This window comes from Corvus kubaryi, unplaced genomic scaffold (genome assembly GCF_017639235.1).
Source record: "Corvus kubaryi isolate FWS band 111438036 unplaced genomic scaffold, C.kubaryi_AGA036_p1.0 37308, whole genome shotgun sequence".
Classification (NCBI taxonomy): Eukaryota; Metazoa; Chordata; class Aves; order Passeriformes; family Corvidae; genus Corvus; species Corvus kubaryi.
The window spans coordinates 4,811,873-4,838,981 of record NW_024581096.1 but is presented as its reverse complement, the minus strand read 5'-3'; the positions used below and the strand labels follow the sequence as shown (position 1 = coordinate 4,838,981).

The window sequence follows — 27,109 nt, the reverse complement described above, 5'->3', positions numbered from 1 at the left end:
CTGATTCAGGTAGTTACTGTAAAAACAACTAACATATTTTTGCTTTATTGTTTTATTGTATGTCAAATTTCACAGTTATAAATTTAACTCAAATGAAAACCCAAGGTAATCTAGAATTACTTGTCTCTCTACCATTTAATACATATCTGATAAAGGAGAGTTGGCCATTCTTCTTTCCCTGTCTACAGATGTATGTGCCCTATTCAAGATCTTTACTGATGGAAAAACTTTACTGGTCCTTTTAGCTATTGAATTGATCACAAAAAGCAATGAGTTTTTCTAGTATGAAATCCTACATATCAGGATCTGAAGCATGAAAATGCTTGCAGATGACTAATTTCTATTTTACATGAAAAAAATCAACTAAGAAAAGAAGGCCAACAAAGCATACTAGAGGCATCAAAACACAGAAGGGAAATCTGTGCAAGTATCAAGAGTCTTCCAAATACTCAGGAGGGTGGGCTATTAGCCAGTGTGCTGTATGCAATGCTCAGAAAATGAACAATTTCTTTAGTACTGTAACCACTATACCTTATAATAATGTGATTTAATAATTAAAATCTGATGCCTGCTAAAAAAGATTCACAAAGATAAGATCAGCTAACCAGAAGCTAATGGAATAGTGTAGATGTATTAAAAATTGAATTTATGAAAGTGAATGTAATATTTGAAAATATTTCTTGTAGCTGCTGAGATTTTTTTTTGGTGTGTGTGTTTTGTCTAAGATTTGTAAAATACCTCTTTTTGTCTTCTGTGTGTGGTAGTTTTCAAAAAGCATTCCCTCACCTCTGCATTTTCACTCTACTTGTTTAACAATCATCTATTCTTACCAGACATTAACTACATGAATGAAGTCCCCAACGTGATCTATGTGTCTTGTTTTCTGCCCATCAAAGATAAAAATGAACTGCCTTGCTTAAAATGCTAATCAATAACAGGCCAAATTTTATTCTTCCTTGGGCTTATTTTATTTCATTTTCTTATAAATAAACATCAGTTAGTGCAAATACAGATGTTATATATCAGAATTTAAATCTAAGAAGACAGTCATCAGATTAATTCTGTGGTCTTGCAAAATAGACTAAGATAACATAACAGCAGACAGTAGCCCTACCTGAACTGGAAATAGTTTTCTTCAAGTACAAGTATGTAACAGTACTTGAGGATACAATCATAGTGATTTACAACTATAAATATGATAAAATATAGAAATCAGTTTTCTGCTTAGTTCTTCCATAAGAATAAAAGCTAATAAACAAAAAGACCACGTACATAGTTGTATTATCTGTTTCAAATAAATGAAATAATTGTAATAAAATACAATATTTTATTATAGTTGTTGTATTATCTGTTTCAAGTAAATGAAATAATTGTAATAAAATACAATATTTAATATTAAAGCTTGTGATTTTTGTAGTGTGCTATCTCTTCTGTCAAATGGTATTTAAGTTCCTTAATGGTCATATGGAAGGAGCTATCCTTAGGGCACTTACAAATATATTCTTGTCTGAATACAAAAAACATGCTTATGAATGTGTGGAACACAAAGGTTAAGTAACACATTGTTGTTATATATAAGTAACACATTGGTTACTTATATTTGTGTCCATTTGTTACATGATAATAAACACTTTACTACATAAATTTTGCATTAGAACTATTAAAATTTTAATTGCTTCCTCATAGCAAGTGCATATAAACTAATACCAACAGGAATGTGATTATCTATATTTGGAACTAATATACTCCACTTTATTAAAGGCCATCTGTCTATGTCATATATACTGAAATATCCCTTTAGAAAATCTTCTTTTTTTATCATCCTGTTAACATGGCATTAGCTATGAATTTAGAATTATGAATTAGAATTTGAGAACAACCCCAAATACCTGGTTTCTTCCCAGACTGACACAAATCAAATGCTTGCATCCAGACGAGCATCTTCTGTCCCAAAGTCAGTCAGTGTTTGGATCTTTATCTGCAGCTTCGTGCCCCTTTGGGTAAAATCATTTAACAACTTTGATCTTGATTTGTTGTCCTTTAAACTCGTTTTTTATTCTCATTATTTATTTTTATAATCAAGAGTTCCTAAGCCCAGCCTACCTAGCTTTACACTACACAGAAAAGAGTTGGTGTCTTGGATAGAAAGCATCATTGACTAATGGCTTTATTGCTAGGGCTGTTCACTCTTACCTGCAGGCAGGCTTCAGTGGAAACCACCCAGAGCAAAATAAGATTGTCTTCAGTAGCACTGGCCTCCTGCTTGTCATACTATCATACATACTAATCGAACATGTCTCTAACTAAAAAACAAGCAAATAGACATTGATGAAATTTGTTTGAAAATCTCTCTTCTGTACAGAAAGGCTGAATACTTTCTGTAGGCCGTATTTTACTTGTATCCCTCCCAGATGTTTTGTCTAATAACAAATCAAATAAATGAAGCGAGCAACAAAAAATTAAAAACAAGCAGACAAAAAACCCTAAAACAGCAACAAAACCCCCCACAAGCCCAAAACCCAAACCAACAAACAAAAAAAGTGCAAGTAAAGCTTTTTTCATAAATGAAATATGCACAGGCTTAGGGCACATCTTAATACCTTAATATTCAGGAAATCTGGGAGCAGCTATCCAAGCTCCTGACAACAGCTGGTAGAGGCTCAGCCAGTTCAAAGCATAAGCAGAAAAAGTTTATGTCTGTCTGGCCTTTCCCACAAAGACATAACCTAACTTCCTGTGAGATCTGCTAAAGTCTAACTACTGCTTTAGCTTTCCATCTTGAATCACTGAAACTCTATCAAAGCAGCAGCTGCTGTAATCCAGAATGAACAGGAATCATATCTTTTACCTCATATTCTTTAGTTTCAGTAATGACTTTGGATATTTTTTAATCCTGAAGTGTTCTCTGTTGCATGTAGAATCTCATTTTCTTACTAGTTTGTGACATGAGTGATGTATATGCAAAAATGGAGGCCCACTTAATCTATTTTTCTTTTCTTCACAAGGGAATACTTCTAGCCTGGAAACTATTTCAGAAAACATACCAAATATGTTTGTTACTGGTTATTCCTCTTTCTCTGTAGGAAGGTAAATTAAATAGATTTACCTGTTTAGTAAAGTTATCTATTTCCTAGCTATTAAAAAAATGGAAATAATTATATTAATTTTAAAAGTTTGTTGAAATTAAATATGCACAGATGATCTATTAGTTGCAAGATTGCACTGACATATATCTCATCTAAAGCTATTAATATTAATGTCTTAAAAATATTAAATAGTTATGTTGGAACATGAAATAGTTACGCATTTCCTGTATTTCATTTATTGCTGTTGTGTCTCAAATTGTGTGCAGGCATAGGTGGTTGAATAGTTAGGCTTAGAAGGGGTCTCTGGAGATCATCCAGTCCAAACCCCTGCCAAGGCAGGGCCACCCAGAGCAGGTGACACAGGAGCACATCCAGGTGGATGTTAAGTGTCTCAAGGGAGGGGGACTCCACAGCTTCCCTGGGCAGCCTTTTCCAGTGCTGTGCCACCCTCAACATAAAGAAGGTCTTCCTCATGTGAAGGTGAAACTTTTTCAGTTTTAGTTTACGGCCATTGTTCCTTGTCCTGTCACTGGGCACCACAGAAAAGTCTGGCATCATCCTCTTGGCACCTGCCCTTGAAATATTTATATGCATTGATGAGATCCACTTCCAGTCTTCTTTTCTCTAGACTAAACACTATGCTAGATGTTGCATATAAATGTATTAACACATAGTCCCTACCCTGAAAAGTTTTAAATGGAAATAATCAAAGCAAGAAGTGGAGGTAAGACTTAAATTTCTACATTTCATACTTCAAAGGCAGTTGGTTAAGATGAGTGAGGTAACTGGTTTGAGGTAAGGGACAAAAGGCAAATTTCTTCTTTTTTTTTTTTTTTTTTTTTTTCTGGATATCATCCTCATTTTAAGAGCACTGCCATACAATCTTTTCTTTTTTCTTTTTCTTTTTTTTTTTTTTCTTTTTTGTCAGCAAAAAGCTGTAATGGTGCTCATTGACAGGAGAACAAATGGGTTAAAATCACAAGAACAGAACAATTAGACATTGCCTTTTTGGTCAAGATGTTTCCTGGCTTCAGGAACCATCCTGTTCTCATAATGAAGGTCCTAAGGATGCTGTTTTGTTCCAGTATTTTATCCAGATTTTACCTCTGTCACAGTGGGAAGGTACAAGGCAGGAGCACAAGAGAAGGTTCTTACCCAACTCTCAGAATAAAGTAAATCCCTAACAACTCAGGAAATATGGACTGACAGGGGGCCATGCCTTTCTGCTCCTCTCCACTCTCCCCTCATGACAGAATTGATATGTCCCTCCTATTGTGATCCAATGCAGAGTTCTCCTTTTTCTACTTATTCTCAGGATTGCAGAGCTGTACAATAACTCTTGTCAGAGTTTGCTTTCTATAAAAACAAAAACAAAAAAACAGAAAAAAAAAAGTTTTCAATTTATTTGCAGTGTAAAAATTTTTTTTTGTTATTGTTTCAGGACACAGCAGGCCAGGAGAGATACAGAACAATTACCACAGCTTACTACCGGGGTGCAATGGGCTTCATTTTAATGTATGACATCACAAATGAAGACTCTTTCAATGCTGTGCAGGATTGGTAAGTAAAAACTGGAATTAATGTTAAATATCAGAGAATACGTGTGATATCACTTATCTGCTGTGACAGTGCAAATTGTTTTGGAAAACTTATTTCCAAACTCAGTGCTCAAGCATTCCTATACCCAAATATATAGTGGTGGGGTTTTTTTCAGTTGGGAAAGTCAATGAATATTTTAAAATGTTTTGCATATAATTAATTGTAATCATTGTGTTTTCTGTAATTTCAGTTCATGTACCTTATTGATACTACTAAATCCAGCAACATGCTAATGTGGAGACTCACTGCTAAGATATCAGAAACTGTTTCCATACTTTATGGAAAAAAATGAGATACCATGTTTGCGGGTCATTTGTGAATTTAATTTTTCATCATGTTGCTTTTAACCATAGCCCAATATACATTGTTATGTCAGTTCTGTGAATCAAGTGTTAAGATGAGCTAACTTTATTAGAATAGCAGAACCTAGAACGGCTGGAACTTATATTGCCTGGAGTTATGTGAATGTCCAGATGTCTCCATAAAAGTGGAGACATCATTCTAATCACACGTGTCAGTCAGCATCCAGACAATCCAAAGCTTTTTTAAATAAAACTAACCTAAAAGGAAAGCCAGAGTTTCCCTAAGTGACTTTCTTTTTACTTTACAAGTTATTTTGATATCCAAGAGCCTTCCAGCAGTTCTCTAAGTGATATGAACAACATTTGCCATGTGTGCTCCACATCCTCTCTTGCATGCAAGTTCCCACGGGACAGGTGTGTTTGAAAGAGAATTTTGTTCAGAGTTTGTGTGATTTGTTCAGTATATTTATTTGGCTTTTTAAAAATTTATTTTATTATATGCTCTACTAAGTACTTCTTTCAGGACAAACAAGGTCAGAAGCATGTTTCACACTTAAAGAGTAGTAATGCTCTGATGCCTGTTTTTAACAGAAATTGTTGCGTAGCATTAAACCATCCAAGAAAAAGAATTTTCTCTCTTTCACACTCTTTGACTTATTATTGTGGTAGAAAGTGTCACAGAACCCATGGAGCACTTTCCCTCTCAACACCTGGAGTTTTTCTTGCTCTGTATTAGCTGAGATTGGTAATTTATCACTCTGAAAATAATAAATGAAAACCTTAGCTTGACTCTGCTGAAATGAAATGGGATTTTGGGTTGCCTAACATTTCCCATGTAAGCACCAGGGGAAAGAGCCAGCTCCAGCCTGTGTCCCTTCTTTTCTCCATCAAGTTATCTGTATGACTCCACAACAAATTGCTCTTGTGAGCAACTCCTTCCATTTATGAATCAATAAGCTTGCATGACTATTATAGACTGGTAACTATCTTTGGACAATTGAATGTTTCCGAGTGGAGACTCTGCTTGATACTCCAAGAGGAAGGAACCTTTGCTCCCTATGAGTTGTTATGCCAAAGGGATGTTTTGCCAATATTGTACAAGCTGGAAACATCATGTGAGTAGTTGCTGTTACACATTTGTGAGTACTGCTCTATTCAACTGTGTGAGACAGAATCTCCTACCTAACAGGAGGTAGCTGAAAGTGTTAATTCAGAGATGCTGCTGTGAAAGTTTAACAAAAACAGGGAATCAAGGAATACACCAATCTCCCTGCTGAACCTGCAGATATGACTGCCAACAGCACTGCTTCCTGGCCCTGCCAGATGAAGCACTTTCTTGCTTTGCCCTGTTTTTCATTGTCCATGGGCTGATTCTATTCTAGCACTGGGTTAACTGGGTGATAATGTCTTGTCTAGGACCAGCTGTGATCTGAAAATTTCATTGTCCCTTCTCCAGGCAGACCAGATGGCATGCCATGTATTATCTCTCTTCCTCTAACACAAAGACTTCTTTCATAGCAAGTGTAAATATGAGTACTTACTATTAATTTTCCCACCTGTTTGTTTTCCAGTCTCCTAGATCTGTTATGTTTGGCACTCTTTGTCTCCTGGCAAAAAGTAACTAGGCTTCATACTAGTTAAAAAGAAAAAAGTTACTGTAAAATGAAGCAAGAAAATATTTAAAAGCTATGGAGTTCTTAAATAGATTCATTATGAAATATGATTCTTCCGTAATTTTTATCTAGAAGTTTTACAAACCATCGACAGCTCTGATAGAAATTTGGTAGAAAGAAGGGGTTGCAGTATTATGTGTTGAGAGCTACTGAGAAGTCATCTGCATGATGAAAGGAATGATAGATATGCTGAATGTCTCACTTGTCAGGATGAGACATAGATTTTCCTGTTATTTGTATTTTTAATGTCATAAGCCCAGTTGCTGCTCTGCTGTTCCTCCTTTTTTTCATTACTCCCATCTCACAGCTCATAATTAATTTTGATCAGCCCTGGCTTCAATTTTGGTAGTAATTAAAAAACTACAGCTTGCTTCTGAGTGTGAGAAAAGTTAAAGATAACTGGCAATTACCAATGCTGCAAAAAAGCAGGCATGGCTATGTGCAGATATCTGTGTCTTTCTGAAAGTTAGGGCAGGAGAGAGCATGAGCTTTTAAGTCCTTTCGAGGCTTAAAGTGCTCTTCTCTGTGATAAATGTGCCTCTCTAAGCAGTAGTGCCATTTCATATATATGCACACAGGTCATATCTGAGTTCAAATCACATCACAAGACTTGATCTAGAAACTGCACTGCAGTCAGAACAATGAACCTACAAGTATCTTTTAGATTTGGATAAAGGACTTCCGTTTAAAATGTGTGTTGGGATGATTTTTTATATTGAAAGGTATTTTTTCAGCCTAAAATATGACTGACATTTCTCCTTTTTAACTACAGGTACAGATGAATAATAGTTGTATCTCTAGATGACGTATCTAAGTCAGCATAAATCTATTCAGCTGTGAAAAATTCTATAGCCAATGTGACTATTACCATTTTACATTAAAAAGATCAGTATCCATAATTTTATCTAAATCTATTAGCACCTATATATGTAATATGTAGCCAAGAATTCAGAGAGAGTGGATTTGTGCTGAAAGTTGGTCTGCTAGCAAAACCAGCAAATCAAACATGCTTTGACTCAGCAGTTCTCCTATGGAACTCTCCCCAGGGTTTGAAGCTGCTTTTGCTAAGAGGCTTTTTCTTTAAGAAGTGCAGCTAATGCTGCAAGATGTGTGCCTTGAAATAGCTTGATGCGCATTGGTCATGCCACCCTAAAGGATGAAGATTTGGGGAATATTTATTTATTTCCTTTAACTAGGAATCAGTTGTAGGGCATCATTTTCTGCTTGCCTGAGTTCTAAATTAGAAAAAGAGTATAACCAAATAACCAAAACTTTCCATTTAGCTGAATTCTTAAGATAGCATCCACATGTTTCAAGAAACTGGCCTAGTGGGATCTATTTTCTTTAGAAATTCCTTCTAATTAAATCTGAAGGGGAAATAGGTAAATGTTAAGAGTGGCTCGATGCCACTTCAATGTGTATTTTTTAGTTTAGCTGTAATGTCACAGTGCTTGCATTAATTCCTGTTTTATCCTACCACCTGTAGCATCTATATTTGTTAGCATTTTCCTTCTATACATTTCACTAGGACATATTATGCCTTTTCGTCTTTGTGTTTCAGTCCACATAAGTTTCAGCCTTTATGGCAGTGGTCCCTTATAGTAGAAAGGAGAGGGTGTAGGCTTTGTACTGTCTTTGCAAGTGGTATCAACTCAATATGCTGAGTTCTATAGAAGTTCCAGGGAAATTAATGCCTCTGAGTTGAAGTTAAACCTGTTTTTATGAATACTTTTCTGGACATCTAATGACTGAATGGGAACGAATTGAAATATCCTTATATTCAGCATGTTTCTAATGCACTATCTTCACCTAGGTCAGAAACAGCAGGTATCTAAAACATGATCTAGAAGGCTGAAGTTTTGTGTTCCAGGCTGAAATCCTAGTGTGACACTTCTCTGGGTCTGAAGGCTGAATGGGGATAGGGCACATGGTATACAGCTTTTTACACTCACTTTAAGTTGCTCCTCTGCACCTGAAAACGTTGTCCCAACTGCAGATGTTTGTCCAGCAATATCTTTATCACTGTCAGGTGACTGCTGAAGACACTGCTGTGGAAGGCTTCCTTGTGCATGAGTTAAAAATTTGAGAATTCCACATTGCTGAAGTCTCAGATTTAGGGTTGCTTCATCAGGAAACACATAAGGTTGAAGGGGTCTAAGGCTTTTAGCTGTTGAAGTGTTTAGATGATCTGTGTTGTGTAAACCTGTCAAGGGCTAAAAAAGCAGTTCTTCCTGCATTTTTGGCTGAGGTCTACGGGAGCAGGGAGGACAGTATGCTATGAAACACATTGATTACCCTCACCCTTTAAAAAAATAGAGCATTTGTAAAAAATTACATGATGGATGTTTTTTAATGTCCCTGTTGGAATGATTATAGTTACATGTCTTCTTAAAGAATTCAGAGGGTCTTCCATGAAAGACACTTCCTTTCCTTTTCTTTTTTGCTTTTTTCTAAGGTGTCATTTTAACTGCCCTCTTCTCCCCCCACCACAGTCTGCTCAAGATCATCATCTTTGAGAAGAAATCAGCTGTCAGAAGATCCTGTCTATTTCATGAGGTGACAGAGCCTCAGTTCACAGCAGACAGTTTGTGATTTTAAGAACTCTATCACACTCTGTTTACTTCTGTATACAGACAGAAATTATTTGCAGAATTTAGTACCAACCAATATACTCAGAACAGCATGAAAACTATTTTAATTTCAAATTAAAGACTGAATTAAATACTGATTGTACATTCTTCATCTGTGCCTATAACACATGGGAGGTAGTTACTGGGAAGTGGGTTTAGGGAAAGAGAATAGGAATGAAACACCACCCAGCAGATAAGACCAGAGCACATCCTGAGCTGTAACGCAACCGGAGCCCTCGGGCAGAGGGGATGCAGCGTTGCCCTCCACAGCATCCTCGCTGGACGGCTCAGTGGAATCGGCGTGGGATGGGTGCGTGCCTGGCTCCTCCTCAGAGGAAACACATTGTCGGGCAGCCGATGATCAGGCTCGCGTTGGCCCGGAGGCAAAGAAGGCGGGAGGCGCTTCTGGTGTGAGTTCCAAAAGGTTTATTTGCAGGAGGGACCAGGGACCAGCAAAAGCCCCGAGGAGACGCGGGCTAGCCCCCTTTATGGGGGGGTGGAGTAAGTCGGGGAAAGGGAAAACAACCAATGGGGTAAAAGCAGAGGGGAGGATACAATTTTTCAGAACAAATGGGGAAAACAGGGAGGCAGGAGTCATAACTAAATAATAACTAAAAATGGGAGAACTTTCTGGAACAGGGGGAGGTAATTTAGGATTGGGAGCCAACAGGGGGAGGTAACCTAGACCTCAGTGATCTCTTCTGGTGACTGACATTTGATGGTTTCAGCCCGAGAGCAGGCTGAGCCACCCCAACAGAGCTGTGCAATATCACTTTAGACATCACTAAAAATATAGAGAAGAGGTGTTCTTGTGACATACATGTCTTGATTCAATTATTCAGGGTATCATTTTAGATGGTTTTAAAGCAGAACCTTAAAAAGTGTCCATGCTACTATCAATTCAAGATAATACTGAGAATTAAGGCATGAAAAACATTAAATTCTTCAACATGGCGTTTGAGTACTGGATTTACTAGATGTGTCAGTAGTAGTTGTCGTTCTGCAACAACATAGTGGAAAAAATTCTTCCATTTCTTTGAACTTTTTCTGTCCATTCAACACCTTAACTGAACTAAAAGTTGGCAGCTACAGCTACAGTGCACTAGAAACTGGGGGGTTTATGTATTCTGTTATGTCTTATAATGGGAGATACGATGTCATTTTTTAATTGTCATTGAGGGAAAAGAAAAACCCAAACTGGAAATGACATTAGCATGTTATGGGTAAATGTAAGAAGTCCTCAAAGCAACCTAAGCCATTAAGTTAATGTCAGCACTGCTGGACACATTTCTAAAGGACGTATGTTCATACCTTGCTTTCACATCTAAAACTTCAGTCTAATATTCATGCATAACACAAGTTTGATCTATAGACAGGCTATTTTTCTTTTGTCTCTCAATACTGAACCTAGTTCTATCATTTAAGAAAAATCCATTATTTGCTGTATACCAGGGAACAAATCTGGAAAGTGCCCTTGGGCAAATTTAGCCCCCATGTCTCTTTGCCAAGGCACATGACCTGCCATGCAGCGCAGCTGATGGGGTCCTGTGGCACGGAGGACAGACACGTGCCGTGTGTGTCAGCGCCCACGTGCGTCCTTGGGAGCCCTGTCCACAGGGACAGAGCCCGGACACAGCGGCACTGTGCCCACCGCTGACCTATGCGCAAGCTGAGTGTCTGCCATGGGGCTGGCAGCAACCTCAGCACAGACACACAGCTGAGAGACAGCTGGAAAAATACTCCAGTGGACCGGGCTGGTGTTAAATGCACATATAACTTATGCTGTATTATATTATAAACACACGCACACACACACATATATATAAGATAACTTGTGCTAGGTATCAACACATATTTAAGCAGGTTCCCTTGGGTTGCTTTTGACATATTCGTAGTTTTCAGCCACTGAGCAGTGAGGAGTTACATGCCGGTGGATAGTCATTCTCCTACTTAAAGCAAAAGATACACAATTTATATTCTGTGATAAAAAAGAGTGAAATTTATCACAGTATGATATTATGCTTTCATTTCTTTCTAAGTCTTTCATCTGCACCATGGATAAGGGGAAAGAGAAATAGTGTTATTTATGGACTTAAATATAAGAAAAAAATGCATTTTGCAATTTGAAGTATTGATAGGATTTGAAATTACATGAAATTTACCATTTTCTCTTTAATGCTTACTATTGGAAATGTACTTTTTAATGCACAAAATAGCTCTGAAATTCTTTTAACTTTTTATCTTCAGTCTTTATTACTATAAGAAGGACAGAAACCAGTGGCAAAATAGGTATTTTTTCTAAAAAAGAAATCTTTTAATTTAAAAATTTTATGGAAACATTTGTGGAAAATTATTCTTGGTGGAAGAAATATGTTTTAAAACTGTGTATTCGAGGCCAGTTTGCTTAGCCATTTTTCACTCATAGTTTGCTTCATAATTCCTGTTGTAGGAAATTGCACACATGAAACAGTTCTCTGAGGTGATGTCTTATCTTTTCCCTCAAAAATCTGTCATCAAACTTTGTCTCACAAATGCTAAATTGGTGCTAGCTCAAACTGCCTACATGCTTTCCCATGTTAAGACCCACTCCAATGTCTTCCACAATGTTTCTCCCAACATATCCAAAAAAGGTATCCCCATTTAGCCTCCATGTCTCAAATTTCAAATTGAAGGGCAGGGCATAGACCTGGATATTTGAGGAATAGTATATACTGCAATTGAGTTCTCCTAAAAAAGAAAAGAAACCTGTATGTAGTATGGAAAGGAGAGAAAATGTTACAAATAGATCGTTTAGGTTTTTTACAGGTCTATAATTTTCAGAAGATCACACATGATAGACTAACAAAAAATATTCGGTGTTATCCAAAGTATTTCATAAAGTCACAGAATCATAGAATATGTTGAGTTGGAAGAGACCAGTCGGGATTATCAGATCCAACTCCTGGCCCTGTGCAGGACACCCCAAGAGTAACATCCTGTGCCTGAGAGCATTGTCCAAACACTTATTAAATTCTATCAGGATTGGTGCTGTGACCACTTCCCCTGGGAGTCTGTCCCAGTGCCCAACCACCCTCTGGGTGGCTAACCTTTTCCTGATAAAGTAAACTTCCCCTGAGTAAGTTTCATGATTTTTCCTCAGGTCTTGTCACTGGTGACAGCAGTGAAGTGATCAGTGCCTGCCCCTCCACTTCCCCTCACGAGGATGTTGAAGACCACAGTGAGGTCTCTCCTCAGTCTTCTCTAGGCTGAACAGACCAAGTGACCTCAGCTGCTCCTCATATGGCTTCACTTCCAGACTTTCACCATCCTCTTGTCCGTGCTCTGGATGTTTTCTAATAGCTTGATATCTTTCTTATATTGTGGCCCTGAGGACTCGAGGTGAGGCCGCCCCAGTGCAGAGCAGAGGGGACAATCCCCTCCCTTGCCCGGCTGGTGATGCTGCACCTGATGCCCCCAGGACACAGCTGACCCTCCTGGCTGCCTGACTCTAAGTTTTGTACATGCCATAAAATATTACCCTCTCTTATCACTGACGTGGCCAATGCATGGCTTTAGGACAGCTCTTCATGAAAAAAGACAAACATATACCTGTTTTTCTAAAGGCTTTTCTTGATAGCATTTAATGTTAGGATTAACCACCACACTAGCCTGAACTACATTGCTTTGATGAAGATACTTACATTTTTCTTCCTACTAAACCCTAAAGTTAAATATGCACATTACAAATAGGAATTTAGGCAAATCCTTATCAAAGTGGTTTGTGTCTAGAAAATAGTAAACCTTTGACTTAAAAGTACAAACTCCTGAGAAAATGTTTTTTTGTAGGTTTACTGTCCAAAAAATAATTAATTCATTATACAGTTAGTCAGGAAAGACAGATGTTAAGTTTTCATGGCATTTTTCATTCTTGCCTATCTTTATGTCTTTAAACCATAGAAAGAAACATTGTTTGTGGAACAGAAATTTTTTGTATGTGGTTCTTGGTCCTATTATCTCTTACTCACACTTGCTCCTTTCATTCATTTTGTTGGGGGACTAAGGGCTTCTGCAGAAGGTTTTACATCTCTCCTTTGAACTTCCTTCACTGTAGATGTGACATTTTCTTAGATTCTAGGCAGCCACCCAGTATCAAGGTGTCCATTCAGCTGTCCTCAGCTGCATCAAACCTTACTAATGCTGCCAGTGGGAAGTCTAATAAGAAAAAGGAATAAATACTGACAGAGTTCCCTCAGGGTGCTTTGTGTCTTTCTTTTCCCTCTAATCTGAGCTTGGGCAGTATAGTCAGTAAGTCACTGACAGGAATCATGCACCCAGGTCCTACTCAGTCACCAACTGGTAAGTGCAGCTCCTCAGTGGAGGTAGTCTCAGGAACACGATTCAGGATTAAGTCACTTTCAACTTGCACTGGACCTAATTGGCTAAAATAACCTTTTATTTATCTGTATCTGTATGTATCAGCTGACATGCTATTTGATTAGGACAGCTGTTGGCCATTACTAGACATGAGCTATTACCACCACATTGCAGCCTCCCTGTTAGCACCAGCTGCAGACTGGCAGCTACATCATGAGTGTGGCTGCACCTTCTCTACATCTGCCACCCCTGCAGATAAAGGCTGCAGTTCCGGGGATCAATCTCTTCTTGTTATTTCTGGTCTGTGGTAAGGAAGGTTGAATCCCTCCTTTCCTAAGATCTTTTTCCTCAGTCATAAACATGTGTCAGTATGTCTGATATGAAATGACGAGAATCTTTTATCTGGGAAAACATGACAAACTAGCAAATTATGTGTCACTCCTACCTACATCTGGCAAGAGCAGAGCCCTGGCTTAACTATCCCCATAAACTTGTTTTGTTGGACTGGAAATTTCACAGTGGAGATTGATTGTGCACCTGATGAGGCAGGGTAAATACTCGGCCATTCAGAGAACTGGTGTTCAATAAAGGAGGTGTCTTCCAATCTGTACGACATTCTGCTCTTCTTCAGATATTGTCACTGAGGGTTACACTGAGGTAGATAGAAGAAAACAAGATGATCAGATAAGTGTCTAAATGCTGCTGTGCTGAACATCTATCCATTAATTAGATTATGCTAAGGTACTCTTAATGAGATTTTCAGTTTTGTCTGTTTTTTACTATGATAACGCTTTTATTTTTCAAAAGGTTAAAGTGGAAAATACCTCTGACAGGCTAGTGGTGTGCTGCTGGAGTTAATCAGAAAGATAAACAAACTTAGGGATGGTAAAATATAACAGTATGCTAAAGAAGGTATATGAAAGACTGAGTCTAATATTTAGCAAGTCTGTCCATTTTATAGTTGCACATAGTCAATAGTAAAAAAAACCAAACCCTAGTATGTTATAATCAACTCAAAATGTTTATTTTTGTTAGTAATAAAAGTCATACAATCTTGTGGCAATAATAGTTTTTATTGGCTGAGGATACACTCTTCTTATCTCCCTGTAACTGTGTTGACAGAGTTACACTGTCACTCAGCAGTCCCAAATGAGAACTCTGCTGCCAGCCAACAACACGAGTCCAATCAGTGACTTAGTAATGTCCCTGAACAGTTTCCACTCTCAGCTGAACCTGCAGATTATTTACGTTTCTCAGGGCCCTAATATTCTGAATCTGTTACTCTTAACTTCAGAGGAATACTGTGATCCCTGTACCAGAGTCGAAGCTTGAGATTTGCTGATGGAGCTGTTCCTTTGGGGTTTCAATTTTGCAGAGATCTTTTGTTGATTGGGATACCTCAGTAGCATTAAAACTGCAGTTTTTTTCATGCAGCCTGGATGATTTTTGTTCAAAATGTCAAAAAAACCAGACTGTATGAGTTAGTAGCAAAGCAGTGTACAACTTTGTGGGCAATATGAAGTTTGAGTTCCCCTCCCTCATGAATGTTCTCACTTCTGCTCCCCTCTCCCCTCCTTTCCTCTGCACATGATTTCAAGATGTCCTGTTTCGAGTGTTAAGCCTTGGCTGTTGTGCCAGTATATTATCTATGTGAGGTTCAGGCTGCACATGGGCGAGTACAACAAGTTTTATTGAAATTCATCCCTCTGATCAAAAAGTGCCATTAATGTTCTTGAAACATAAACTGCAAAGTGACACAGCAATGTAACCTGCTGGCAGTGGTTATTTTCAGAGCATACTCAGATGCAAATTAGGTCTGACCTGCAAGTAAAGCAACCTTTAGGTTGTCTTTCATCAGAACACTGCACGACCTTGACCATTAAACTAAGGCATTTGTATTGAATGCTTAATAATGAAGGTTTTCAACCTTTAAGTCAATTTTTTTTCCCTATCCCATTTGTTGTACTGTGCTAACTAATCATAGAAATCTGTTAAGAAAATAAAGCTTTAATTGTAACTACAGTTTAGTACCATGATCATTGTGCCAAGGATCCCTAAAAGAACCTGTGTTTCCTCTTAGTGTCAGGCGACAGCATGTTAAAGACAAACATTTCTGATTTGGTAGATTTATGAATATAAAGTCATTATACAATACAGACAAAGAAGTGAAAAGATCTTTTTAATCCTAATTAGTTTCTGCTTCTACCTGCTCCTTGCTCATGTTTCCCACAATACAAGAGGCATTACAGTCTCCTTAAGTAGGACAGAAACACCTGCCTGTTTTTTGGGCCACAATTTTGGATGGTTATTAAATATGCTTTAGCAGAAAACATACTTAACAGCACTGAATTTCTCCAGACATTGTGAGATACACTTGCAGAACTGCCAATAAAAACTGCACTTTGAAGGTCACAGACTGGTGATAAAACTCCCCAGAGGGCCCAGAGGAGGGACTGTCTTTCAGCTTTAATCCTTCTCTGTGCTGACCACCAAGCAACTGAGGACTGCCTCAGTGGCTGAATATGTTGCAGTTGCCTTTGGCAAATAATGCAGCAGCTCGGAAACATGCGAGCAAGCTGAGATGTCCCAGGGAGAGTCTGGGATAACAATGTTTCCAGTGCGTAAATTAAACTTGCTTTACCCATTGGATACCACTGTGCAGTGCTCAGTTCTGCATACAAGTTATTCCTGCAGAGTTATGCAGTTGTCCCAGAGATTAGACTTAGGATACATTGTGTCAGCAGTTTAGGAATGACCATCGCAAGGGGTCAGGCAGTGACAGCTCAGTGGTTACATGTGTCAAGTCTTTAATTGCTTCTTCAGCTGGAGGTAGAGAGAGCTGTGGTTCTATTTAACTTGGGGAGAGGGAAGTAGAAGGTGTTGGTCTGTGTGCAACTCTGGGAAATAGCAAGGAAAGTGTGGGAAAGCAGATGCTGCTGAGTAGCAGGTTAGTTTTAACTCTACCAAGGACAGTAGTGACTTTATCCTTTCTTCTTTCTTGATACCATTGGGATTTTAAAAAAATCGAACTAGAAGTTGATCCCCACATGAGAACATGAGAAACGTTGTAGCTGTCCAATGTTCACAGCAGGGAAGGCTTTCCTAAGCTCTTCACTTCCCTCTGCTTGTAGCAAATATGCTCTGCCATAGGTTCACATCATGAGGAACTCCAAGGGGAAGAATAAATCAATGTGTTTTATCTTCAATTGCCTTCTCCCACTCATACAATACAACTCTATTTACACTGCTTTGTTCACAGCAAGTGCAAAGAAAGTGTTATATCAATTAAAAGGCAGTTTATAGGGAATGGCTCCCTTGAAAAACCATAATACTGGCAAAATTTATTTCAGGCCCAGTTTGCAGACTAATCTGTATGACATCTTCAGTTTTTCTATATCTGCATGACATCGCTAGTCTTGTTTTTTAAAATGGGCCTTTTAGAGGTACACTAAGCAAGAAAACTAGCATCTGTCACATGAGGTGCTTGTTTTTTCCTATTGTTCCTGGAAGGAAAAACTCTGTAGCAAATCCATATTAACTGAACACATAAAATTCTTACTTAGATATGTGTGTACAGTAGCACAGGCAAAGTGTACTAAAGAAAGTAAAAGCAGAGAAAAAACAACAAGTAAATTCTGTTTCAAAACAATTCTGAAGAAAGAACAAGACTCCAGCAGTTTCTTTTACTGGTCAGTGAGAGGAGCCTGTGTATTACAGCTCACTTGCTACAAGCAAGGAAGTAACTGAACTGACTGTTACAGCCTGTGGGAGAAAAGGAGAGAACAAAATATGAGCCAGGCAGAATGGACGGGAATGCAAACCCTCCTTTGATGTAATATTTAGCATTAGTCCTTTCAGTATAACAGAGCTGAGTGTTACAGCCTCTGGGAGAAAGGGAGAGAACAAAATATGAGCCAGCCAGAATGGACGCAGTGCAAACCTTCCTTTGATGTAATATTTAGTATCAGTCCTTTTGGTTTTGCTTGCTTGGAGAGATCAGCAAATACACCATTAAGACTCAATGATAAGAAACCTGGACCTGCAAAAAAAAAAAAAAAAGAAAAGAAAAGAAAAAGAAAAAGAAATTCATAGATTAAAATTGTATATTTAAGCTGTGGTAAAGTTGAGAGAAATAACAAGTGTCACCTCTGTATTATATTTTCAGACTCACAAATTGAAGTTAGCCATTTTAGCCTCTCTCCGTATTTAGTACAGCCTTTTTAATCTACGTTTTTCTGAGCTTTCAAACTACAAATGCTCAATTCTTTGCATAGAAGTTAAAGTCATAATTCTAAGCAGATTTAAAGACATTTTCTTCATACATCAAGGAAAATCAACATTGGTAGTTCAGCTAAAATACAAATGCTTATCCAGTTTTTATAATCTCAGAGTTGTGTTGTCTATGCATATTTGAGTGAGTAGATTACGAAATATAGAGAAGTAACTAAGAATGATTAGGAAATGTTGCCTCTAGCAACTCATACAATATCTGTTAAGAGAGATTTATATTCTGAAAGTCATGGGTGTTTAAAATGACTTTCCAGTCTCCATGGAAACTCTTTACTGAGTTAGTTACTGCAGTCACAGCTTAGATATAGAAACAAAAGCAAGGGTACAATGGCTAGAGGGAAAGTCTGGGTTTATCTGAGGTTGTTAAAGGGCTTTTCATAGTGTCTACCATAGTAAACCAGTCTTCCAATCTGGTTGGCTATCAAAAAACCAAGAACTAATCTTTTTCTCACATTTAAGTTAAGGTTTTAAAGTTTAAATAGTTAATTAGGTGTCTTCAATTTTGCTTTCCCATAAGAGAGAACTCTCAGGGCTCATATTTTCAAAAAAGTTTGGGATACATTATAAGATGTTTTATGAGACTATCTAAAGTGTAAACTTTGAGCTAAAGCCGAATTTGTTTTATCTTCCCTGGTAAAGTCATACAAGGAAAATCTATTCAGAGCTTACAGCTGTCAGCTTTATTTGAAATGTCTCAGGAAGAAGAAGGGAACTGTGGAAGAAAGGGACAAAACTGTGGTTCTTGTTAAGATTACAAAAAGCGATGCTGATCTACTCAGCAAAGAGGGAGTGCAGACAGAGAAAGTGAATGGTCTGAGGCCCTGTTTCCTTTTTGGAGAAGATGGCAAAATCCCAAATGAACAGAAAGGAAGTTTTTAAAGAAGGCGTCTGAAAAAAGAAATCGGTTCTCTAAGTCAGCCAAGGAAAAGCAAAGATGTCTGTCCGGAGCGGTAGCTATGTTGAAGAGTAGATACATTTTTTGGTAGAGAAGAACTGGAATGCAATCAGACATCCTTCAGAGTTTTCCTCAAGCTATCTTCTGCAGCTGAAGGGCAGAAACTCTTGCCGAGGACCACAGCACTGGCAGTGGAGTGGGGAGCATAGATCTGTGGGAGATATTGCAGGGACCTGTGGGAAACAGAAAATGCCATTAATCAGAGGGGGTTGAGTGAGAGCTGTGGAATCAGGCAGTTTGAGCACCCACTGTGACTGGGAAGAAGCAGGAGATCTCACATACTAAAATCACTGGGGAATGGTTGCTGGAAGCTTGTCTTTGTTTGTTATTTCTGTTATTGATCTTTATTTAACTCCCCTCATGCTGATTTCCCTCGTAAGTCTCTACTGCATCACCTTAAAAATAATTTTTCACTGCTTTCTTAGTTCTTAGTTTTTCTCCTGAGTCTGGAACACCAGCATCTTCTTGAGATTCAACTTCCAAAAATGGGAATCAACTTCATAAAGTAGAAGTATGTTTGTAAAATATATTTAAGCAAATCTTGAAATTGTTCTGTTTTCACTTAGGGTCTGCCAGAGTCCACTCATGAAGACATATATTGCTGGAAAATTTCTGACACAGATTTTTTTCATTTCAATCTTATTTTTTACAATAAATCGCTGAAGTTGACTTTTCTGACTGCAAAGGTTATCTGGAAAACAATGCAACAAAAGACCAAACTCAGATGTTTCAATATTGATCTGGTGTATTCACACCACAAAGCAGAAGCTGATAATACAGTCATTTCTCCACAAAATCTTTTCTTGAGCACTAACAGCTAGTAGGCACTTTCAAAGTGCACTCGGCTCCAAAAAGCAGAGAACTGTGTTATCCCAGAAGTGCAGGGATGGCTTGGAAAAGCGCAGCTATCTCCACTTGTATAGGCAGCTCCCTGCTGTAAGAACATTTTCAGCTCTTCTCCCTGGGCAATAATAACCCACACTGCTCTAAAGGAAGAGTTTCAAGTACTACTGTTCATCCTATGAGTTACTGAAAGGTGATGAACACACAGGCTTGTGTTAAATAGTGTGTAGTTTAGTGTCGTTTATATTTCCATGAGGTGAGCAAAGTAAAGACATCTGGACTCTGTCTTCTCTGGCCCATTGTCCTATACAGAGGAAGTGTTTTAAGTTTGCTTTTATGGCTTCCAGACTAAAGCTTCCTTATCTGGAACTACCTTATTCCCCAGGCACAGACAGACTTCTAGCTAGTTTCTGTCAGCCAGGAAGAAATGAGGTGGTGTTTTGAAGTGTAAAGTTGCACTATAGGTACATGTTGGGTGAAGATGTTACTGTAGCACCCCACAGATAGCGTGGGTCCCTGTCACAGCTTTATTTCCTGCAGGTGATTTTTGCTTTTGTAAAGGCAAAAGTCTTCTGGTGCACAGAATTCTCACCAATATACAATATGTTGAAAGCAGTTCATAGATTTCTTTAGTAAAGATGTTGGAGAAAATGAATGAAAATTAAGCTTTACAAGCTGCAAGACCTGTCAAAGCAAATTAAAATGTAGACTCATTCTTGTTTAGTAAAGTACTCAAATGATTACCTTATTCCATGATTTATACACATGTATAGTCTGTTTCTATGTTTACTATGTTTATTCACCTTTTTATTAGTCTAGCAAAGTCAACACTGGTCTCTTCTAGACTTGAACTGATTTGGAATAAAATCTTGATTTCAATTTTGCAAAAAAAGAATAATTTTCCAGCAGTAAAAGCCATAAGGAGGATTGGCATGAAAAAGTAACTGTTTTGATATTTGAATATATCTAAGTTTTTTTATTAGTGATTACTGATATTACTATTAACTAAAAACTCCCAAAAAATTGGCACTGCTTTCTTATGTGGTAATATTTCAACAGAAGAACAAACTCAGAACATTCTGCATGAGAATCCTGGGAAGGAAAGTGCTTAATAACAGAAGTGTTTGGATTCACTTTTCAGCATTATTAAGCCAATCATTCAACACAGATTTCATAACCTTCATTTTTTATTGTATTGTTTTTTGGAGTTTTTTGTTTACGCTGAAGGCATCATTGCACTTTACTAGGTTGACTTAATTGAAAACTATTGATTCATTACTCTGGTTGCTCTTCTTTTTATATTTTTTCTTTTTCACAGTCATGGCCAGTTCCACACGTGTAAAAACCTGGTGTAGAAAGAGTTGAAGTCCTCCACACTGTTAAAAATCAGGTCTTAAATATGTTCTGCGTTTTCTTTTTCAGTTGTGTCTAAGGCCATCAAGGGTGGAATCAGCCAATCCTTCTTAATTGAGTGCCTGAAAAATATTAAATGCTTGGAGTATTACTTATTTAATAATTACCATTTAATCAGCATTTTTAGGATTTCCTTTGATTGCCATTTCATGATTTATTATTTTTAGTTGAATTTTGCATTCATTAATAAATCTCAGGAAACTAAGGAAATGAGAGAACTTCTGTGGATGCTGAAAAGCTTGATGGAGAGAAATTTTCCAGCTTTCTGCCAGCATTGTGTGAAAGTCTTGCTCTCACACACATACTAGCTGAAAACAGTTTGAGGTTTTTGTAAACAAGTTCTTCATCTTGCAGGTGCAAGATAGTTATGCAGTATTGTTACGATACTGACCGGAGAAATATTTTGAAATGGGTGTCGTAGGGTTTAACCAATCATTCTAAGAGGTGGATGATCAAAGGACGAATAACCTTATGCCATTCAAGCGAGCCAGGTTATATAAATGAGTTTGGAAATTAATAAGTAATTCCATTCCTTCCTGGACTGAGGTCTATGTTGCTTTTTCTCGCTGTCCCCGGTACAACAGCAACAAACTTCTGTAAAGAATGTGTAGATACCTTACCATGAAATATGACATTTTCTTCTTAACCTTAGCAATGAAGTCTGCTGGGAATGTCTTCTGGTTTTGCTTAGGATTTAAAGCAGGGGGGAAATGGAGGTGGGGTGAGGGGAAGCAAAAGACATGAAAAAAATGAGATGGAATGTTTGCTGTTATACCAGGTGACTATTTTGTTCTGTTTTTTTCTGATTAATTTCTGTTCACATAAAGGTGTAAATCAGGATATTTGATGGATATAGATTGTCTGGTTGGGCTTTGGCTTTTAGTAAGATGACTATATAATAAAGAAAAAAAAAGCATGACTGCAAAATAAGAATTAAATGTCTAAAGAATGAGGGTGGGGGGTGGCATGTGAATTAAGAGTGTGAATAGTCAGAACTATACTTAAGAAGGATAGGAAACAATTGTAAGAATCACTCTTTTGGAGAAAGAGAATTAAGAAATAAATTTGTTCTAGTGGGCTTTCATCAGGGCACCAGCACTGCCTGTTCTCATTCCAGCCACTTCCCATTTTGTGAAACTCCCATGTCCCCATGGATGGCTGACAAGCAGTTCACATTTTGTGCATTTATGCACGTCTTGCTCACCATGATGCAAAAGGGCAGCTCAGCCTGCAGGCCAGGGGCAATTTAAATCCAAGACAAGATGTTGTATTTAGAAGCCGCAAGAATTTTTCTGCTCAACCAGGACAATGCCAGGACTGGCCAAGCTTCCTGGACCAGTGGCATCCTTGATGCCACCACCAGAACTTTAGACCTCCGTAGGATGAGGCTCAAGAATACATCAAGGTTTAGACAAATTCCAGGAAATTTATAAAGAAAAATGTAATATTCAGAGGAAAAAAAAAGGCAAAATATATGCCTCCCAACATATCAAACTGTGGAGATTAAAAAGAAAAATAAAATACAGTGGAGCTGAGTTTTTTTCTTTCTCCAGACCTTTATTCCTTTGCTTCATGTATTAATTCATTGCAGCAGCAGTGAATATTTATTTAACCACAATGTGTAATCATGTATCTGTAATTTAGTGAACAGCTAGCAAATGTATTATAAGCTAGCAACATGACAAACACTGGAGAGTGTGTTGAGCAAAGCACATACCAACATTTGGTGTCTTACACACATTAAAGAGAGAGACACTGAGTTTTAAAACATCTAGAAAACTACAGCCAGCATGTGGATGTGGCCACATTCTTTCCACAGGCTTAAGACTTAGGTCATTTGTAGATCAGCATTATTACTGTTTAATTTTTTTGGCTATCCTCACTGTTGCAAATGAGTGTGATGCGAATGGTGCAAGGAAGGCATCCAGAGTGCTTTATTGTTATTGTCAATTACGTATGACTGTTAAAGCAGTACTTAGAAGATTAGAAGTGGAACACCATTTTTCATTATCTAGAATTGAAGAAATATCTGAGTTTCATCTCTTCAGCTTAAACAACACTGCTTTTGATGTGCAGTCTGTCCAGTATCATTTTTCCCTCATACATTTCAACATGATTTTTGATGTTGCTGATCTATACTGAGCTATGAGGAAAAAAAAAAAAAAGAAAGAAAGAAAAATCATCTAGGGCAGAATGGGTTTGGAAGCATGAAAAAAAATTCTGTTTTACGTAAAATGCATACACCAGTGACGGATGTCCTAGGAAAGAAGGTGTTATCTTCAGTGAGACAGATTTAATTAGAGTAATAGAAGGATATGAGAATGAGGGCTCTAAAATATTGTACTTATGCTTGTATGTCAATATATAACAGGAAAAGCAGACAATTGGACTTCGGGACATTATGAACTGCAAAGAGAATATGATAAAGTTGACACTTTATCTATATGAATGATTTTTATGATGGATTTTTAAACTCTTTTGTAAGAGTGTCAATAATCATCTGGTCTGAACCACACTGAAGAAGAAGAAATAAATGCTCTGATAATAACTTTAAGCTGTGCTCTGCCTGATACGTGCCCAGTGTTTTAAAGGCAGGCAGGTTCCTGTACACAGGGAGCACATCCAATCAGACCAGCAGCTGGATATATAATTGGGCTGGGCAAATTCTAATTCTGTGGCCAAACTGAAAAAAAAAAAAAAATTTAGTCTTTCTGAGAATCTTTATACCTTCAAAAGAATATTATTGCGTAAGTCAGATCTGAAGGGGGCAAGGGGGAGGGGCTGGTGTGAAATATCAGAGTGAAGTAAATATTTTTTTTCTCTCTTAAAACTGGAAGAACTTTGGTGAAAGGGATTGTGTGGCTTGCAAAGGGCTCCATTTTGTTTTGTTTCCATAGGCTGAGGTTCAGACATACCTTTTTTTTTGCATTTTAAATGTTTCCAGACCTTTACCTTGATGGCGAAAAATATTCTTTTTTTTAAAAAAAATGCATGTATTGTTGCAATCTCAAGAGCAAGTATTTAGAAGGAAATGCAGAGGTTTATGATAATTTTAAAGAGAATGTGCGAACACATAACTTTTAATATATTTCCTAGCAAGAAACATACCCTAGCACAAAAAAACCCCAAATATCTGTTCTCCCTGGACATTACTAAAAAATGTATGGCTTCAGAAAATACAATGACTTTAAGAATGGCTCTTAAGATTACATTATCATTAGATAAGATGATATGAAATAACTTTATGCAGTTTGCAATTATTTCCCACTATCAAGAGGTCCAAGTGAATTTCATTTGGTGAGTTCTTTTGCTTTGCTTTCTTTCTGCTCCTTCCCTTTCTTGGAAAGCTTGGGCTTTCCTTGGTGCCAAGGAATAGAGAATAAATGTACCCAAAATAGGTTGGACCAGGTGAATTGGTATACACACCAGGCAGGCAATCTGACTGCTTCTGGGATTTGATGTCATGTCCCTGTGTGAAGCTGCTTTGCATTGTATTATTTAGACACCCAGACTATCTAGGAGGTTCCCTAAATTAGGATGCTGTGTACATGCTCTCCATTTTTGTTTGTGTGTTTATCAACCCTACATTAATGATCCTTTCTTTTTTCATTTTCCTGTATCCTGAAGTTTAATAGAATATGATGAGAAAGGTAGATTGATTTAGTTACATGTTGCTTCCGCAGTTACAGTTACCCTTCTGCTGTTAATGCACTGCATTCAAAGTCTTCACAGATCTGACTGCCAGTTGTGTTAGGCTTTATGAAAAAATGCCATGTAAAATGTCAGTTCTCATGAAAATAAAACAAACCTTTGCAGCTGAGATGGTGAAAGACAAAATAATGCTAAACATCTTCACTTATCTCAGGAACTCTATCTGTAGTTTGAAGTTTTGTAATGGGATAGGGAGTGGCTGTTTCCATAAACAATTTTTTACCTATATTAATTAAGTAGTTATTTTAAAGAAGATAATATATTGACCGAAATGTTTTTAAGTGTCCACAAGTGCTTCATACACATTGGAAACAAATTCTTGTTGAGGAGATGATGACATCCTTCTTCACTTTTGCTTTTCTGTTCTTAACTATTTGTCTCACTTCAAAGGCTTAGAAGTATAGAGGAAACAAAGTAATGCATTTAAGCAGTAAATAAATATTCAGTGTTGATAGGAAGACCTTTTTCTATAAACTTTCCATATATAGTTCCACCTTAAATCCATACAGCAGCTGGAAATAGGTCAACACTGAGCATCTTGTTGTTTGATGAAAGAATTCAAACCTGTTTCCAAGGTAACCAATCCCATCCTCTATAAATCTCTGCCGTGCTTTTACCTGTTTTGTGAAGCTGAATGCTTTTTTCATTTCCTGAGGTATAGTTTGAACTTTAACACACACATGTACGCACAGACCACATGCTGCTTTGTTTCCACTGTGATAAAGGAGACAACAAAAGTAAATAGGAGTTGGTTAATATTTAAACTGTTAATGCAGGTGTCTCAGTAGCACATTCATAGAGCTTTTGTACATGTACCAAGCAGCCCTTGAACAAACAGCTTTTACAGGAACAGCAGATTAATTTTGGATGAATTTCTGGATATCTGGGCGTCAGGTCATTATCGTCTCCTTTGTTCTCTGCTCTCTACACAGACTAGGAGGGATACTCTGTTCTATGAAGAGTAATGAGGATATGTCAATAGAGGCAAATGATATTCAGTAATACCATTTAGTGCATAAACTGCCATGTCTCTATTGCATTAGCTAGTTGCTCCACACATCTGCATGTAAAAACAGAACACTTATTTTAGCAAGTTTTCTTTGAACATTCCAAATGCATCTGCACACATGAAAATATTTTCTACAAATGTTCAGAAAGATCATCCTTTTTGTCTTAAAGTTATGTTTTCTTCTGAGACAGTAAATCTTTGGGAGGGTTGGAACACAAAACACATGCCAGTAGAACATAGAAGAGTACAGAGTAAAGGAGATGTGGCAGGCACTAAAAAACCTATTGAAAAAATATCTTCTTCTATCTGAAAAAAACTGTGAGCATGATACCTCATTGAGGACATTCTGAATGTTCCCACTATTTTACAGAAAACATATTCAACTATATTTTTCTTTTGCCTTATTTGTTTACATATTGACCACACAGGCAATTTAGAGTTTCCTAAATGGATGACAGAGTAAAGTAAAACAAAGTAATTGCTGCTAGATGAAAACTGCTACTGCTCTGATCAATAGGAGATGTATCAAATCTACAGCTGATTTTTAATGGAGGACTTAATAATGATATAAAACACTGTTGGTCTACTAATCTATTAATCATATCATATACTAGTATTAATCAAAGAATGTCTATCTCTCTTCAGTTACTGCTAATACACTTCCCTCAAATGTGATACACACTTTTGGTTTAGCTTTTGGAAATTTAATTTGTCATCTGAAATGTGACCAATTGTATCACCTAGATAAATCAGCTTACACTCCCCGTGACAGAGAGTGTCTCAAATGAAGGAAGAAGGCAATTCACTAAATTCAATTCTACAGCTATATGTGTGAATACACTGTTCTTCCATGCCTTGCGTTTAATTTGTAACACCAAGGATGATCTTAAGCTTCAGTTTGAGAGTGTCCTGGTTCCAGCCATGACAAGGGTAATTTTTTTTGCAGTAGCCGGGAGGGGCATGGCTGAGACATGGGGTTTATTCTGTATGAGCTCAGGTCATTGCTGGGGAGTCTCTCTCTTCTGGGGAGACAGGACTCCCTCTGGTTAAGAAAACACAGTGGAGGAAGACAACCAGCATTGTTTATTATCAGGGGTTTTATTCCATGGATTTGTTTCTATTTTTATACCCTCTGTCATTAGCATTTTTGTTACTATTCATTTTCTCATGTCTTTTCTGTTTCCAGTGAATTACTCTTACCTCACCCTGTAAACTTTTCCTTTTGTATCTCCAGTTCCCAACTCC

At 37.5% G+C, this 27,109-nt stretch overlaps 1 protein-coding gene and 1 long non-coding RNA gene across 2 annotated transcripts in view; one reads left to right on the top strand and one right to left on the bottom strand.

Annotated features, from left to right (window-relative positions):
- RAB3C (RAB3C, member RAS oncogene family) overlaps positions 1-27,109 on the top strand; it is a 127,155-nt gene that overhangs the window by 56,347 nt on the left and 43,699 nt on the right. The window contains exon 3 of the mRNA XM_042028306.1: positions 4,528-4,646. Within this exon, the coding sequence (XP_041884240.1) occupies positions 4,528-4,646 (119 nt within the window). The remainder of the gene's footprint in view (positions 1-4,527; positions 4,647-27,109) is intronic.
- LOC121664760 overlaps positions 14,641-27,109 on the bottom strand; it is a 40,665-nt gene continuing 28,196 nt past the window's right edge. Inside the window, exon 2 of the long non-coding RNA XR_006016111.1 lies at positions 14,641-19,061. This is a non-coding gene — a long non-coding RNA (uncharacterized LOC121664760). The remainder of the gene's footprint in view (positions 19,062-27,109) is intronic.